The following is a 15099-nucleotide window of genomic DNA, read 5'->3' as shown; positions in this document are numbered from 1 at the left end:
AACAGACACTTGTTCTCCATCCCAAGTTACTCCGCTATGGGTCACACCAGCCCTACTCATCCTCCCTCCCTCCCAGGCCCCAATCCCTCTGGATCCCCCATCACCCTTCCTTTCAGCTAGATATGACATGTCGGACTTCTCTACCCTATCTCCATGCCACACGTGGGAATGAAACCACGAGCCAGGCCTCATCCGCCCTCTCTTGACCCACACATGCCAAATCCCGGAAAGGAGGGACTTGGCACTACTGTGAGCATGTTGCATGAGGAAGGCCTGCAGCATTATTCAGAAGAGCATTATCATGCAGAACAGCACAGGGGCCTTCACTCAAGGCCACTAAGAGGAGCTATATCACCCCTTTGCAACGTGCTGGCGTAAGCGTTCAAGGATACCGCCTGGCATAGCCTGGAGACCGTGTAGGCAAACCTTCCCCCATCTGCTCCCCTCCACTCATTCTTCTAAGCTCATCCCCTTATCACTTGCCTGCTGTGGGGTACTTACAGGTGGTTGCCTTTCTGCTCACCACAGGCCCCTCGATGTCCCCGAAGACGGGGTTGATGGTGACAGTGTACTCTGTGCCAGGCTGCAGCCCCTGGATCATGTAGTAGGTGTAAGTGGCATCCAGGTTCACATTATGGACACTGCCCTCTGAAGGGAAGAGAGACAGGGGGTGGAGTATATGGGAGTCAAGTTTTAGGGGCGGTCATGAGGGTCCCTCCTCCATGCTTATGGCCCCTAAAATACAACAGGACGTCACCCACTCCCCCCCCGAACAGCATACGCTGATGGTCATCCATATTACACCAACCTGAGCGTGCGATCAGGTCAACCCACAAAGGGTGAGCATAGGAGAAGGATGTGCTTGTGACTGAGGTACTGGGTTGGGACCCAGGAGATCTGCCACAGGCTCTCTGTGGGACTGGAGGTCTCTCCCCTGCCTCAGCTGCACCTTTGTAAAATGGGGGAAATAGCATTTCTTTGCTCCGTTTGCCTATGTATGTTGTAAGATCTGCTGGGAAGGGACTCTATTTACGGGGCCTAGCCCAACAGGCGTGGTCTGGCTTGGGGCCATGAGGTGGGATGGTAAATACCAGCAATGGCACATAACAGCTTGATAGACCTAGTCTGGTCTACCCTGCTGGTCTACCATAAACCCCCCGTGGGTCTTTGAGACATTACAGCAGGGCTCCTCAACCTTTTTAGACTCAAGGCACAAGGCTCACGGCACTCCCTGTTGAGGATCGCTGTGCTGCAAAGACCAACCCGGTACAAACAGCCTAGATCAGCTAACTAAATACAAGGGCTCTGGGGGACTTTGCAGCCATAAAGGGGAAAACGATTCGGCGTGTCTAGGGGGCTGCCTGTGCACTAAGCACTGTTCAACATGTAATCAGCTCCCAATGTTAAGTGCAAGAGCTGGGGAGAAACAGAAGTGCTTAGAGATGAAGCCATTTCCCCACGGTCACCGAAGGACCGCAAGTGGCAGAGCCGGGATTAAGAAGCCGCTACCCTAAGACTTCAGACCGGTGTTCACTCTGCCAGGAGAGGTGGGGTCTTGTACCACCTCGGGAAAGACCTGGGCTTTGCTCCTAGTCCTGGGATTTTCTTCCCCTGGACTGATGAAGAGGTCAAATGCTTCATGCCTGCTGGAAGATGGGGTTCGTTCAGGTGGTCGGAAAGGGTCCCAGGGGGAGGGAAGAGCTCTCAGCGGGCTCCTGTCTCATCTCATTTTGCTGGCAAGATGGTTCCCATGACACGAAGCTGAGGAAGGGTCTTGGGCAGGACAAGAAGGGGTCAGCCATTACTTCAGGGAATAAGAAAAAACCACACGCCCCTCTCTCCTAAGCATCCCCAGAGTGACAAGATATGTAATCCCACAGGCAGCCATCCAGTCATGCCTGGAAGGGCCTTGTCCATCCCGGTGGGTCTCCCCCCTGCTGCGGATATAAACCAAGGGCTGCTATTTTTCTGTCCATCACTGGGGGGTGCCACGTCCCCATTTTCCATGCAGCTAGCGCTACAGACTCCCTTCCCCCCTCCCAACCCTCCTCCATCCACATTCTCGCCACATCCGCAGCTAATTTATTTTTATCTATTCTCCGTCTTGGAACACGGAAAAGAAAAATCAGCCCTGTCCTGGGAGACGCACTGACTGGGGAGAGCGTTTCAGGGTAGAAGCGGAGGGGATCGTGCCTCTGAAACCCTTCTGTGAGCAGGGTGGGGGGCTGATCTCGAGGTGTCATGCCCAGTCATGTTCTTCATGGGGAGGGGAGTGTTTCTGACCCATGCCAGGAAATGCCCCCGGTCCTTTCTGGGAGGCTGCTACCAACTTGTGAGTCCGGGCATCTAGGAGGCTTTGCAATGTATTGCTATTACTTGCACAGACAGGTTGCACAAACACACCCCCTCTAGCTAGCAACGCTATTGAGGACCTACAACACCTGGGTGAGCACTTCTGACTCTCTCCAGCAGAGAGCAATGGTGGTACACACATATTGCATTAGTCACATACACACATGCACATGCATGCGCACGCACACACAGAGGTCCTTATAAGATTTCCCCCCATGCTACAAAGAAGCAGGGAGCAATAGTGCTGCCAGCAGCCGGGACCTGGCAGGGCCACGATTCAGAGTGGCCATTCAGGGCCATACCATGAGGGGGGAAGATGGCGTACGCACGAACGGGAACAGCTCCATGTCACCCTGACCGCTGCATTTGCAGTCTGCATAATTTCGACAGAGCTCATCTAATGCCTCAATAGAAATCGAACCCTGGAGTCCTGAAGCTAAAGGAGAAACTACAGTAATCCTCCCATCAGCACCCTTTTTTTTTTTTTTTTTTGCTGCCTCTTCTCTTCTAGGTGAGGTGATGAAAAACCAAGCAACAGCCCATCGGGTAGGAACACAGCATATGTGAAAGCAAATGATTAGTAGTATTACTAGTTGCATTGCAGCTGGCCCCAGAATTACGAGTCACTGATCTGTGCCCGGTTGCACAAGGTGCTGTACAAATACAGAGGAAAAAAGACAGTCCCTATCCCACACCAATGACAAAAAGCAAGCGCTCTCCCCATATCCAGCCAAATGATATGGGAGCCAAGCAGGGGGACTGGATAAGCACCTGGCATTTGGGCTGCCTGTTTCCATTTTGGAAGATCCACCCAGGTCCAGCTTATTGTAATGAACCCCAAAAGCACCTTCCTCTCTGAGATACTACAGTGCTCTCCAGCCGTTGCTAAATTACACCCACACTGACTAAGTTGGGTATTATCTGTATTGTACATGCTGGGCACGTCTACAAGTTCATTAATGTGCCTTAATTACTGTGCATTTAGTTTAGTATTTCTTTAATGAATTACTAACGCGATGCACAGCAACTAGAGTTATTGTGCAGCAGTGTCGGCATGCAGGTTTTCTGTCACTCTGATGCACATTAGCCTAATAACGCTGCGCGGTAGGCTATCAGCACCCCTGTGCTACTGTGCAGCGTTGTCAAGCTAATGCGCAGTAAGCGTCTCATGTAGATGCACTGGCTGAGAAGCTCGAGGGCAGGGAAGGAGACCTTACTCAGGGTCACACAGGGAGTCTGTGACAGTGCTGGGTTCAGGTTCTGTATCCTGTAATTTTGGCATGAAAAAAATCTTGCCTTCATCTCAGACAGGGAATAATCCAATGCTCCCCCACCATGGAAAGCCCCACAGGGCAGGGAAAGGATCCTTCCTGTAATTCAGGTCAGGTTTGGCTGGTTTAGGGGATCAGGGGATGAAACAGAGATATTGCTGGAGGCTAGTAGAGGAAACGGAGCCCTGTTGAGAGCAATGAGGACAAAAGCAAGCAGCAAGGGGAAAGGAGGGAGCAAGTCGCTGCTAGATCACCATGAATAAAACTCCCACCCTGCCCCTGCATCCCGATGCTGTACCTGTGGACACCCAAGTGAGCCTGTAACCAGAAGCCCCTCGGACCGGCGTCCACCTGGCCTGGAGGGTGTTGGTGGTTTCATTCTGGACCAAGACGCTTCGCGTAGGCAGGAACCTCACTGGAAGATTTCAAGGGGACAAACCTCTTAGCAAAGTGCCTTTGCAACCCATGCACCCGGTGACTTTCCAGGCACTGCTGGCTGCCTCTCATTGACTTTGGCACGTCAATCAGTGGGTTTGGGGTGGGGGGGTGAGAGATTTCTAAACATCCCATCATAGCCTGTCAGCCTTAACGCAGCTAATAAAAGGCTGTTGTCTACCCGTCACTCCCAGCCAGAGAGGCAACAAAGCAAACTGCTGTGACCACCACTATCTCTGGCCTGTGCCGGTCTGGTTGGATTCATGTTGAATTAATACAAAATGCAAGGTGGGAGTGGAGAGGAGGCAGGTGCTGACAGATCCAGGCCCCAGTGTGGGGAGAGGGTGAAGTCTTCTTGACCTGGCAGGGGAGGTCAAGTAGTAGCATGCACAGCTGCCCTCTCCCAGACCCGTGTTGACAGGATTCACACCACGCCTGCTGGCATGAAGCTGGACCCAGCAAGCAGCGAGGAGCTCCACCTCCATGATCCTGTCTGCTGAGATGGGCACTGACGGTGACACTGGAGCTGATGCCTTCTTCTGCAGCCTCAAGAAGAGGCCAACCCTGGAGGCCAAGGAGGGGATGCGATGGCCATCAACGGCATGGCCAAAACCTGGGGGGCAACTTGGTTTCCATATTTACGCTCCTAATGGTGCCTTCTATTGCTTGCACACAGCAAGAACTGAGTTTTCTGTACTTCCACCTGATGAGTGGAGGCTGCAATCCCCAGCGGTGAGAGCGTGCAGGTAAAGGGATGCAGGAGTGAGAGTGACAGCAGGTCTGAGCAAAATCTGAATGTTTGGATGAGCGTAGGCAGGAGTCTATCAGTGTGGAAATGAACTTGCATTGGCCCTGGGTAAGCAGGTGTGAGCATGGAAATGAGCAGGTATGAGGCCTAGAAAAGGCATGAGAACATGTGTGAATATGCGAATGAGCATGCATGTCTCTTGGGTACAGCACATGGCCAAGTATAAATATGCAAACGAGAGTTTGCATAGCTCAGAAATGCAAATGAGAGCAACCACAACGCTACCTAAGAAGTCAAACCTCTTACATGTTCTTGCTGTCACAGATGCCGGCTGGCTCGGGCCCTCTGGATACATGGCATAGATGCTGACAGTGTATTCTTTATCCTCTTGCAAGTCAGGAAGCACGTGAGATGTGGCATCTGCTCCCAGAACCTGCTCATAGGTCATCCCAGGCCTGATTGCTGTGGGGAGCAAAAGCAACAGGGACACCAGGATGAGGGAACCACATGGCATATTTACCAGGCCAGCACGGGACCTGGGCACAGGAGACAATTTCAGCCTATGGGCCAACTATGATTTAGCGATTGCTCAGCCACAAACAAGTGCCCCATCTCAGCAAACCCATCTTATTGTACCCAAGGAGCTATGTAGCTCCCCCAGCCATTCAAGGGGTGGCTTGGTGCATTCCTGCCAAGCTGGAAACCAGTTCCTTGAGAGGAGAAGACCCCACATGAACCATGGACAGATGCTATGTCTTTAGGGTGAGGGGAGGAGGACCCAGCCATCTCAATAGCTTACCAGTTGGGGCACTTGGCCCAGGGGTGGGATGGGTAATCCAGTCCCTACACAGCCTGTGGGGTTTGAACGCTCATCTCCAACTTCCCAGCAAAGTGCCTTGACCATCCAGCCAGGGGTTCGGCAGGACTGAGGGGCCCTTCCCCTCTTTCCATGAGGATGGGCCACTGGGCAGCTGAGCATGAAGGAGTCAAGCGCCACTTCCCAAGCGTATGCCCTAACCACTAGGCCACTTGGCAAAGCACAGCAGAGCCCTGCTCTTCCCCGTTTCACGAGCTCAGCTTCATACAATTGCTCAGGGCAGTTTTCCTCCATCTAAGAAACCCTGGGCTCCTCCCCAGTGCACGCACACCCCAGACACAGCTGGACCACAGCAGAGCTTAGGTGGGGAGTCATCCTGGACCAATTCTGAGCACATGCTGCAAGCCAGGACGAGTCTCCCTGGGGATCTTTTCTGGCTGAAATGAAGGCACTTCATGAACTGAGACACCTGCAGTGTTTTGGTGATGGCTGAGCCGCAACGGAGCGCACTTGGGAACACTGGCACATGTTCCACTTGGATGTCCCAAAAGTAGAAATCCTACTGCCACCTGGAGAGCCCAAATGAATTAGATGAGACCCATGCAACCTCATCCCAGCAGGTTGCTGACAACCCATTGCCCTTCCCCCTGCAGCACAAAGCACTCGCTTGTCCTTAGCGGGCAGAAGTGGCCGGACTCCACCTCAGCTTCCTGAACAGCTCTGCAAGACCAACCAGCTGCATGACAAGCCATGAAGCAGACCTGAAAGCCCAGGAGATCTCTACTTACATCTGGGAACGTAGATCTTGTAGCCTTTCAGCCTCCCCGGGGGAGCAGTCCAAGCCACTTTGAGGCTGAAGAGGCCTTCTTCAATGACCCGAAAATTAGTCACTGGAGGCACAGGCGCTTGAAGATACAAACACAACCCTGAGGTTAATGGGCAGCACTGCTTCCATGAATGGCAGCAAAGACACAAAGCAGGGAAATCCCCTGGATCTCCAAAGATAAGAAGACAGTCAGGTGAGAACACCCTGAAGGAGCCGATCCCCGACCCTCCCTTTCATACCCCGGGAGGATGTGTTGGCCCTGGGTGTGTCACCTCTTGCACGCTCATTTGCAAAACTGGGCATTGAACAGCGACTGCGCTGAAACTGCCCACAATGCACCCCTGCTTCGAATGGTGCTGAGAGCTCTGGGATACATACCCAGCTTCTCATTAGCTTTTCCCTCCTGTGTGGTGCATTTGAATGTAAAACTGGCTTTGTTATCGGGACCTTCATGTGCAGCTGTACAGATCTTGCAGTCCCGCGGCATTTCTGGTAGCTCCTTGGGTTCGTAATAGTGCATTGGGTATCACTGAGGATCACTCTTCAATTCTTCTTTCTGTTCTCTGGTTTTCTTACCAAGGTGCAAAGGAGAACAATCTCCCTTCTGGGGTAAGTCTCCATGCAAACTTTTTCTAAAGGAACCGCGAAAGCAAAGAGCGGGGCACCAGGCCCTCTTTTTCCAGGCAGGATACAGCGTGCCCATCCCTCCTGTTTTCCATCCCCAGCTCTGCTCCTTCTTATCCCACTTGCCCTGCCACATGGACGCCACGTGCTACATTACACTGAAGACCGAGCACAATCATGAACATGAAGACATGCAATGGGGAAAACCTTGAGCAAGGGGAAGCCCAGTGTGAACCCATCAGCCACAACGCCTAGATGCCAAGCTACTTCCCCAGGCTTAATGCCAGGGTTAAGAAGAGATGAGACCCCCACAATCTTGCTCCTACTGCAATAACCTCCCATCTCATTCTTAGCAAGCATGGATGAATTCGCCTTATTGAAACTCGTTCTTCATTAAGCCTGGCTGAGATCTTCCCTTTAACAGACGAACAATTAAGTATCGCTGTGAAAGGAACGGTTCTTGATGGAGCTTGTCGGGCAAGCAGGTGAGGTGCATCCTGCAGGACAGAGGAGCTGAATGTGCGCAGCTCCTTTGCACATCCGCGGCTCTGAAACATCGGTTTCAAGACACGCTCCATCCAGCAAAACCAGGCCCCACGGAAACAGTAGGATCAGCACCGAATGGGCTGAATTTATCCCCCTTGGGAGGTTTTCAAGAGGAGGCAGGATAAGCACTGGACAGGGATAGTTTAGGAGTACACCATTCCTGCTTCTGTGCAGGATCGTGCTGGAGGTCTCTTCTGACCCTAGATTCTGTGTCTGATGTTGGAAATGTGGTTCGAAAAGACAGAGCGCAACGTAACAGCAGAAGGACTCTACACGACTCAATAAAGCAGGGAGGCAAGCCCAATAAAGCGATGGAAAACGTGTCTTAACTAGAATAAAATGGGATTTAGACGTGTAAAAAGCAGCCACTATCCTGCCAGTCTGATGATGATCGTGAGTGGATTCCCCACGCTGCACTGGGACCATGTGGATGGCACTTCCTGACAACAGGTGCTTGCTCTGTTGGGTTTGTGTATAGGGCCAGGATAGGGTCTATGAGCCACTTGAATAGCGCATATGGGGAGCAGACAGCCATGCATAGGCCTATCTGTTCCCATCACGGGGATGGATTTCTTCCTTGCAGGGCTATGTGGAGCTCAGCAGAATAATGCCTTGAAATCACCAAGTTTCTATTCCCACAAACTCTTCTGCATACGCCTAGCCCTGAGCCCTCCTGGGACCCATCGTACAAAGCTTTGTAAAATCCCGAGGTAAGAGCACTCACCTGTCTCAGGCCCTCAAACCAGATACCACCATTAAACCAAGCAATATCAGACCCGTCTGGTGCTACCTGCAGCATCCCTGTGCCAGCTCCTTTACCCCCCCAATACATAAATGCAAAATAAGGGAGACATATCCAAGGACAGACTCACTCGTCTTCCCTTTGACAGTCATCGACTCCCTGGGGGCATCTGGGTAGATGGCCTGGACTGTGAAGAAATACTTGGTGTTGGGCTTCAGGTCTGGCACCAGCACGGTGTTCTTGTCACTGTTCACGACGATCTGGGAAAGAGGAGAGAGGGGCTTTGCTGGGCGCTGCTGGGCAAGGGATCTTGAAACAGAGGCTGGCTCTGGTGAGCAATGAGTCAGGGCCCAGTGGGGCAGATGCAGTCCCAGGTCCCAGCTGGATGAAACTGGGCAGACCGGGCTGTTGTCCATCAGAGAGAGGCCCCCCATGCTGGCTATACAAGCTCAGATCAGACCGCAGTGAGCTGTCTGCGCAACAGTGCCCCTGTCTTGCTCAGAGCTCCTAAACCCCATGGGTTCTGCACCTCTGGCTTGGGTCCTCCTGCCTGGTCCTTCCTTGGACCTCCCAGCCTGGTAAACTGCTTGCCCTGACCATGTCCCAGTCTTGACCTTTGGCTTGTTATGCTGGACTAGGATGGATAACCAGCTTGACCTTAGCTTCCACATGGGTAAACCCCTGACCTAGTGTGGTCCACTTGGAGAAACCATCGACATCCCGGTCCTTTACACAGTGAGCTACACAATACGGTGAAGGGAACTGGGAGGGTTTTGCTAGGAAGTCAGCAAGAAGCCGAATCCCTTGGACAGTAGATTCATAGATTCATAGATACTAGGGTCGGAAGGGACCTCAACAGATCATCGAGTCCGACCCCCTGCATAAGCAGGAAAGAGTGCTGGGCCTACATTACCCCAGCTAGATACACATCCAACCTTCTCTTGAAGACCCCCAGGGTAGGGGAGAGCACCACCTCCCTTGGGAGCCCGTTCCAGACCTTGGCCACTCGAACTGTGAAGAAGTTCCTCCTAATATCCAATCTAAATCTGCTCTCTTCTAGCTTGTGGCCATTATTTCTTGTAACCCCCGGGGGGGCCTTGGTGAATAAATACTCACCAATTCCCTTCTGTGCCCCCCTGACGAACTTATAGGCAGCCACCAGGTCGCCTCTCAACCTTCTCTTGCGGAGGCTGAAAAGGTCCAGTTTCTCTAATCTCTCCTCGTAGGGCTTGGCCTGCAGGCCCTTAACCATACGAGTGGCCCTTCTCTGGACCCTCTCCAGGTTATCCGCATCCTTCGTGAAGTGCGGCGCCCAGAATTGCACGCAGTACTCCAGCTGCGGTCTGACCAGCGCCCGATAGAGGGGAAGTATCACCTCCTTGGACCTATTTGTCATGCATCTGCTGATGCACGATAAAGTGCCATTGGCTTTTCTGATGGTTTCGTCACACTGCCGACTCATGTTCATCTTGGAGTCCACTAGGGCTCCAAGATCCCTCTCCACCTCCGTGCCACCCAGCAGGTCATTTCCTAGGCTGTAGGTGTGCTGGACATTTTTCCTCCCTAGATGCAGCACTTTGGATATGTCCTCAGCTGCTCTGGGCAAAGATCAGGAGTTTCTCTGTCAGCTCCCCATATCTGGTCTTTTGCTATCCAGAAGCACGTGGTGGCACCTTTAAGACTAATGGGCTAGCCACCTCTCTGCTCATCACAATTAGGGATATAAAGGGTTTCAACAGATCTGTCTAGCCTGGTCTTTGGTAGAGCTGTTCACCTCCCAAGACTTAAAATAGTATGGAGGGGAGGGAGCCAGTGTCCGAGCATAGCCCAAGGAAATCCAAGGGGGCAAAAGACTTAATCCTCAAACCCTGCTAAATCCAACAGGAACCCTTCCATTTACTTCTATGGGCCTCAGGCCGAGTGCCTAGTGAAAAGCAAGGGGCTGTTACTGGGAAAGGAATCACTTTGGCCATGTTTTTTCCCATGTTTTCTTCAGATTGTAATGAAGTTGTGACTGTGATGGCAGAGGCTATAAAGGGCAGCTGGCGTAGAAACGTGGTCTCTGGCCTGTGCAGCAAAGAGAGTTTAAGTGGTTTGCCCAAGGTGAGTTGGGTGCTCTGTGGCAGAGACTGGTCTCAAACATCAGCATGCCTTACCCCTGAGGGCCCATGAGGCTTGGGCAGATATTTGACCTTGCTTTCCCAAGGTGATAACCTAGACCTGGGCCTTTCAGATTAGTCATGGGCTGGAAATCCAGCTTGTATAGCTCAGAGGTCTGCACGGGATACCGGCAGAAGTTCAGATATTTGCCTGGGTCTCACTCCAGGGCCTAAGCCAGTGGCAACTGGAAGCGCGTGGCACCCCTGAAAGCCACGACAAATGCCCCATATAGAGACAAGGCATCGGCTTGGTGTCGGGGGAGGAAGGGGAGCGAGTCTCTGTGCAGGGTGAGCGCAGCCCTACCTGCCGCTGGTCCGCAGGAACAGGCTGCCCAGCAGCTGAGAGCGAACGCTGGAGGACGAGGTACTCCGACACCTTCCCCGTGGCAGGCGTCCAGGTCAGCCTCAACGAGCTGTAACTTTGCTCTGTGACCAGCAGATCCCGAGGGCCGACGATCTTCTCAGCTAAAAGCAGGCAGGGAAAGAAAAACTGCCTGACATGCCCGGTGAAGAGTAGGGCCAGACAGTCAGCACCAGCCAGACCCTTTATGAGCCCAAGTGCCATTTTGGTTTCACAGGTGGCCTTGCCGGGAAAGCATGACCGAGGCGAGCCGGTTCCTGTGCAGTCTAGAAGGATCTGGACTCTGCTTTTGTGCCTGGATCCAAATATTTCCTCCTCTCCTCATGGAGACATCCTAGGGCGCTTGTACACGTTACAGAGAACAGAAGAGAGGGCAAAACCCTTCTACAGGCATTCACCAAAGGACCACAGAAATTATCCTAAAAACCTGCACAAATTAACAGAGCAAGGGTGCCTCCCACTCTCTTCATTTCTAGCCATAGGTAGGATGCTGCTATAGGGTGGGAATTACTATTCAGCAGGATGGTCCTAAAGACTGGAGAAGGAAATAGAAAATGGCACCTGCCTCCAGGACTCTCAGAGACGGAGGCACGCTGGGGGCTGAGACATCTCTGGGGTGCAGGGCAAAGCATCAGCTCACAGATACTCCCCCAGGTCCTCTTACCTAAGCCCACTCTCTGCACGGGTTGGAGCTAATGTCCCAGGAAAAGGGTTTTCCAGCTACTTTCCACTATTCCACCCAGTGCCTTCCCCTGCCGTGCTGCGCTTTGCAGGTGCATCGTCTCCATGACGTGGTGTCACCGCGTGGACTGCAGAAAGCTAAGCGCGGCTGAAGATACGCGACCGCTGCCTCCTGAACAACAAAGCCAGGTGCATTGGGATCTGGTTGCCCTTCAAGGGCCACAGATGTGAAAAGATGGGGTGTAGGGGCCCAGATGCAAGGATCCAAACGTGTATAGGAGTCTAGGGATGGCAACAGGGGCTGATTCAAGGAATGGCATAGGGGAGCCCAGACTCACCATTCACAGTCATCTTGGCCGGCCGTGGGGGCTCCGAGGCAGTGAAGCACAGCCTGCGGGAGAGTTTGGGGGACAGGTTATGGAGCAGGTGGAAATCCTCTGCATAAAGCACGTGTTCCTCTGTGGGCTCTGAAGCTATTTTCTTCAGCTCGCTCTTATTGGCGTTCTTAATTCCTAAGCATGCAGGGAAAGAAAGCAGGTCTCAGTTTCCGCTCGCGCTCCCGCGCAGAGCATGGGGACACTGTTACCCAACTAGAATAGCAATGTCTGACCCACAAGCAGATTTAGGATTTTGAAAAGGCACATGCAGATAGTGTGGTGCATCATCCCATATAGCACAACACATTTTTCTTGTGTTAAATGAAAACTAGAAGCTTTTAGGGGCCAGGTATTACTCAGTCGAAGAGCAAAGCAAAAGCAAATATAGCTTTATTGGAATGTGCTCTCGTTTGCTAAATTCTATGCAAAGTTTAAAAAAAATGCAGCAACCTCAGTAAAAATAGCCAAAATACATCATTTCATTAGTCCTGCAGTCATTAGAGTTAGATGTGCTTTTCTTATTCAGAGTCGTAAAACAAAATCTAGCCTTCTTGAGCATCTTGACAATGCATCCAGCACTCCATTGCCAGTCATTTCCACACCGGGGTTAATGTTCACCTGAGTTAATGTCACCAGGCCTGAGAGAAGATTTTTAGCAGGAGCTAAAAACCAGTCTGCAGGGCTGTGAAACAGAAAAGACGCATTACCAGGAATGGCTAACAGCAGCATTGCAAAAGAAAGGGTAGTTTGAATAGTGGAACATCGAGCCCATTAAAACGGAGAGAGGGTCATTAACACCTGTGGAGTGGAGAAAGATTAGCAAGAATCAGTGAGATGACAATAAGCCACGAAGTCAGGTGACTCACCCACACTGCCTGAATAAAAATGCCACTTCCCCTTCCAGGCAGTTGGTTTAAAGGTTTGGGTGGAACAGGAATCATAGCGGGGTGCAAATGCACCACCGCACACCCCTGCATCTGCCCCTTCTGACCCCCTTTTGTGTTGCACAGGGGTAAATGAAACATCCCTTTTCACCCCAGCAGTGAGGGCTTTTCACTCCTCACTAAGGTCCCCTCTAAAATGAGCTGAAAAGGGACTGAGAACCATGCTGGGTATTCAGCAGCGTACTGCTATTACCTGGTGCAGTCTGGACTGCAAATAAGTAAATTTCTGTGCTCGCAGGTGAAGCTGAAAGATTAAGATTTTTTAAAAAGTTACTTCAGGTTGACCTGAACCAAAAATGCTGTTTCCTAACCAAAAAAGAGCCTTTGGGAAATTGGAAAAAAAAAAAAGGTTTGGTTTTGGGGTCAAACAGAATATTTTGCCCAACTTCAAACAAAGGAGTTGATTTTGGTTTGGGAGGAGAGTGAAACTTCTTTACATTTTTAAGATTAATTTTAGCCAGTTTGGTTGCAAACCACCATTTGCAAATGAAAAACCACTTTGAGAAGGCAAGTGCAAAATGGCTTGGCTTTTGGGGATGCTTTCCTTCTTTTTTTTTTAGAGAGAAATTGTATGCTGGTGTTGACCTTTGACCTGAGTTAACGAATAGCTCTGCTCACCGCAACTGCATTTTTAAACACGCTAGTCATCAAAAAAAACCCCAAACAACTCACCCTGCTCTAATACAGACCTCACTGCTGTCCCCTCCTCAATGCTTCTGCAGGATTTGGTAGTGTGCATGCAGTACTGAGCGGCACATATTCCATGCTATATTCCAATACTCACTGGTGAACAGCCTGTTTTGTACATGTGATTATCTTCTGGTGAGGTGCAAAGAGGTCGTCATTACTACTATACGTACCCACAGCAAACACTGTAACTCCCGCGTCCTGCAGTGCTACAGCTGCATCTTCAACAGAATCGGCAGAGTCCCCGTCGGTTATTAAAATAACTATCTGCAAAGCAGCAGAGTTACAGCCAGATAACAAGGTGTTGAACATGAGCAATTTGCAGTGTGTACCAGGAGTGACTGACACGCTCTGCTGGCTGATGATCCTTAGAGAGTGTGATTAGGAAGGAACCAGGCTGACAGCCCTGGAAAGCAGAGGCGGTTTGCTTATCCTCAGAACAGGTATCGGAGGCAGGCGATCTTCCTGCCCCATGCGCCTTCTGCTCCGGAGGGAAGGGAGCTCTGACCCAGGAGAGAAGTACTAAGAAGCCTGGGATTCCAGCTGCACCAAAGACACCAAACACTTGGCCATCAGCATCATCCAACTGAGCCATCAGATAGGAGCAATGTCCATCCATAGCCAGACTGGAGATGATGGCCAAAGTCAGCAACTCTTTATCTCACAAGTCCTTCCTCTGAGTAGGACTCTCCCGGGAGATTTTGAGTGTCTGCACGCTGACAAGATTGGACTCAAAAAGGAATATAAAAACCCCTTTCCTATCTAGGGAGCATGTGGTTTTTTGGTTAGTGGAAGCAGATGTTCTAGGACTAATGTCAAAACAATAAGCCACAGAAACGAGAGCGCTGATGCTATAAGGCAGTGCAGCAATGGCACTCTCATCACCCCCTTGCCCTGCTGAGCTCTGTGCCAGAGACCAGGTATGCACAATCCTGCAGTGGTGTCACCCACCCAGCAAGGCTTTTTGTCCCTCTCTAGTGCCAAATCCAGGCATACACAGTGTCAATCTACTATTGTCTTTGTGTTTCAACATACAAACAAGTTACCCTGGGGCTAGAGGGGACAGGACTCTCTGGGCACTCCAGGTACTCTGTGGTTCCTGACCGTGTGCACACCTTTACCCCATGGTAAATGAAAGTTAACCCACAGTAGTTTAATCCTCAGTGAAAGAGGGGTAGTTATCTACTAGGAATTAGCTTCCACTTACCACTAGGCCAAAGGACCAGCTCCCTGTTCCCTCAGCTCAGGCACCAAAGGCTCCTGTTTTTAGAGACAGAGGTCCTGGGTTGCCTCCATACCGATGACCAGGGGAGCCATTCTGCAGTTCTCACCTTTGCTGCATCGTCCCTCCACACCGCTGGGTGGAACACTGTGCGGGCCACAAACGTCAGGGCGTCCCCCAGTTTCAGATTTCCCCCTTTGAACAAGAGGTCCCGAACAGCCTCCAGTACCTCTTCAATGGTGGTGGAATCTGCCAACTCTATCCCCATCCTGAAGTGGTAAACAAAGGGATCATGAACGAGAGGTTC

General features: G+C 51.4%; 1 protein-coding gene across 1 annotated transcript in view; it reads right to left on the bottom strand.

The window, feature by feature from the left end:
* LOC109315843 (collagen alpha-1(VII) chain-like) overlaps positions 1 to 15099 on the bottom strand; it is a 210158-nt gene that overhangs the window by 161355 nt on the left and 33704 nt on the right. Inside the window, 9 exon segments of the mRNA XM_019543782.1 lie at positions 502 to 648; positions 3922 to 4038; positions 5113 to 5268; positions 6412 to 6528; positions 8492 to 8621; positions 10825 to 10985; positions 11901 to 12074; positions 13744 to 13837; positions 14902 to 15061. Of these exon segments, the coding sequence (XP_019399327.1) occupies positions 502 to 648; positions 3922 to 4038; positions 5113 to 5268; positions 6412 to 6528; positions 8492 to 8621; positions 10825 to 10985; positions 11901 to 12074; positions 13744 to 13837; positions 14902 to 15061 (1256 nt within the window).

Source organism: Crocodylus porosus, unplaced genomic scaffold (assembly GCF_001723895.1).
Source record: "Crocodylus porosus isolate Cpor-Errol unplaced genomic scaffold, CroPor_comp1, whole genome shotgun sequence".
NCBI classification, from domain to species: Eukaryota; Metazoa; Chordata; order Crocodylia; family Crocodylidae; genus Crocodylus; species Crocodylus porosus.
This window is presented reverse-complemented; position numbering and strand designations above follow the sequence as displayed.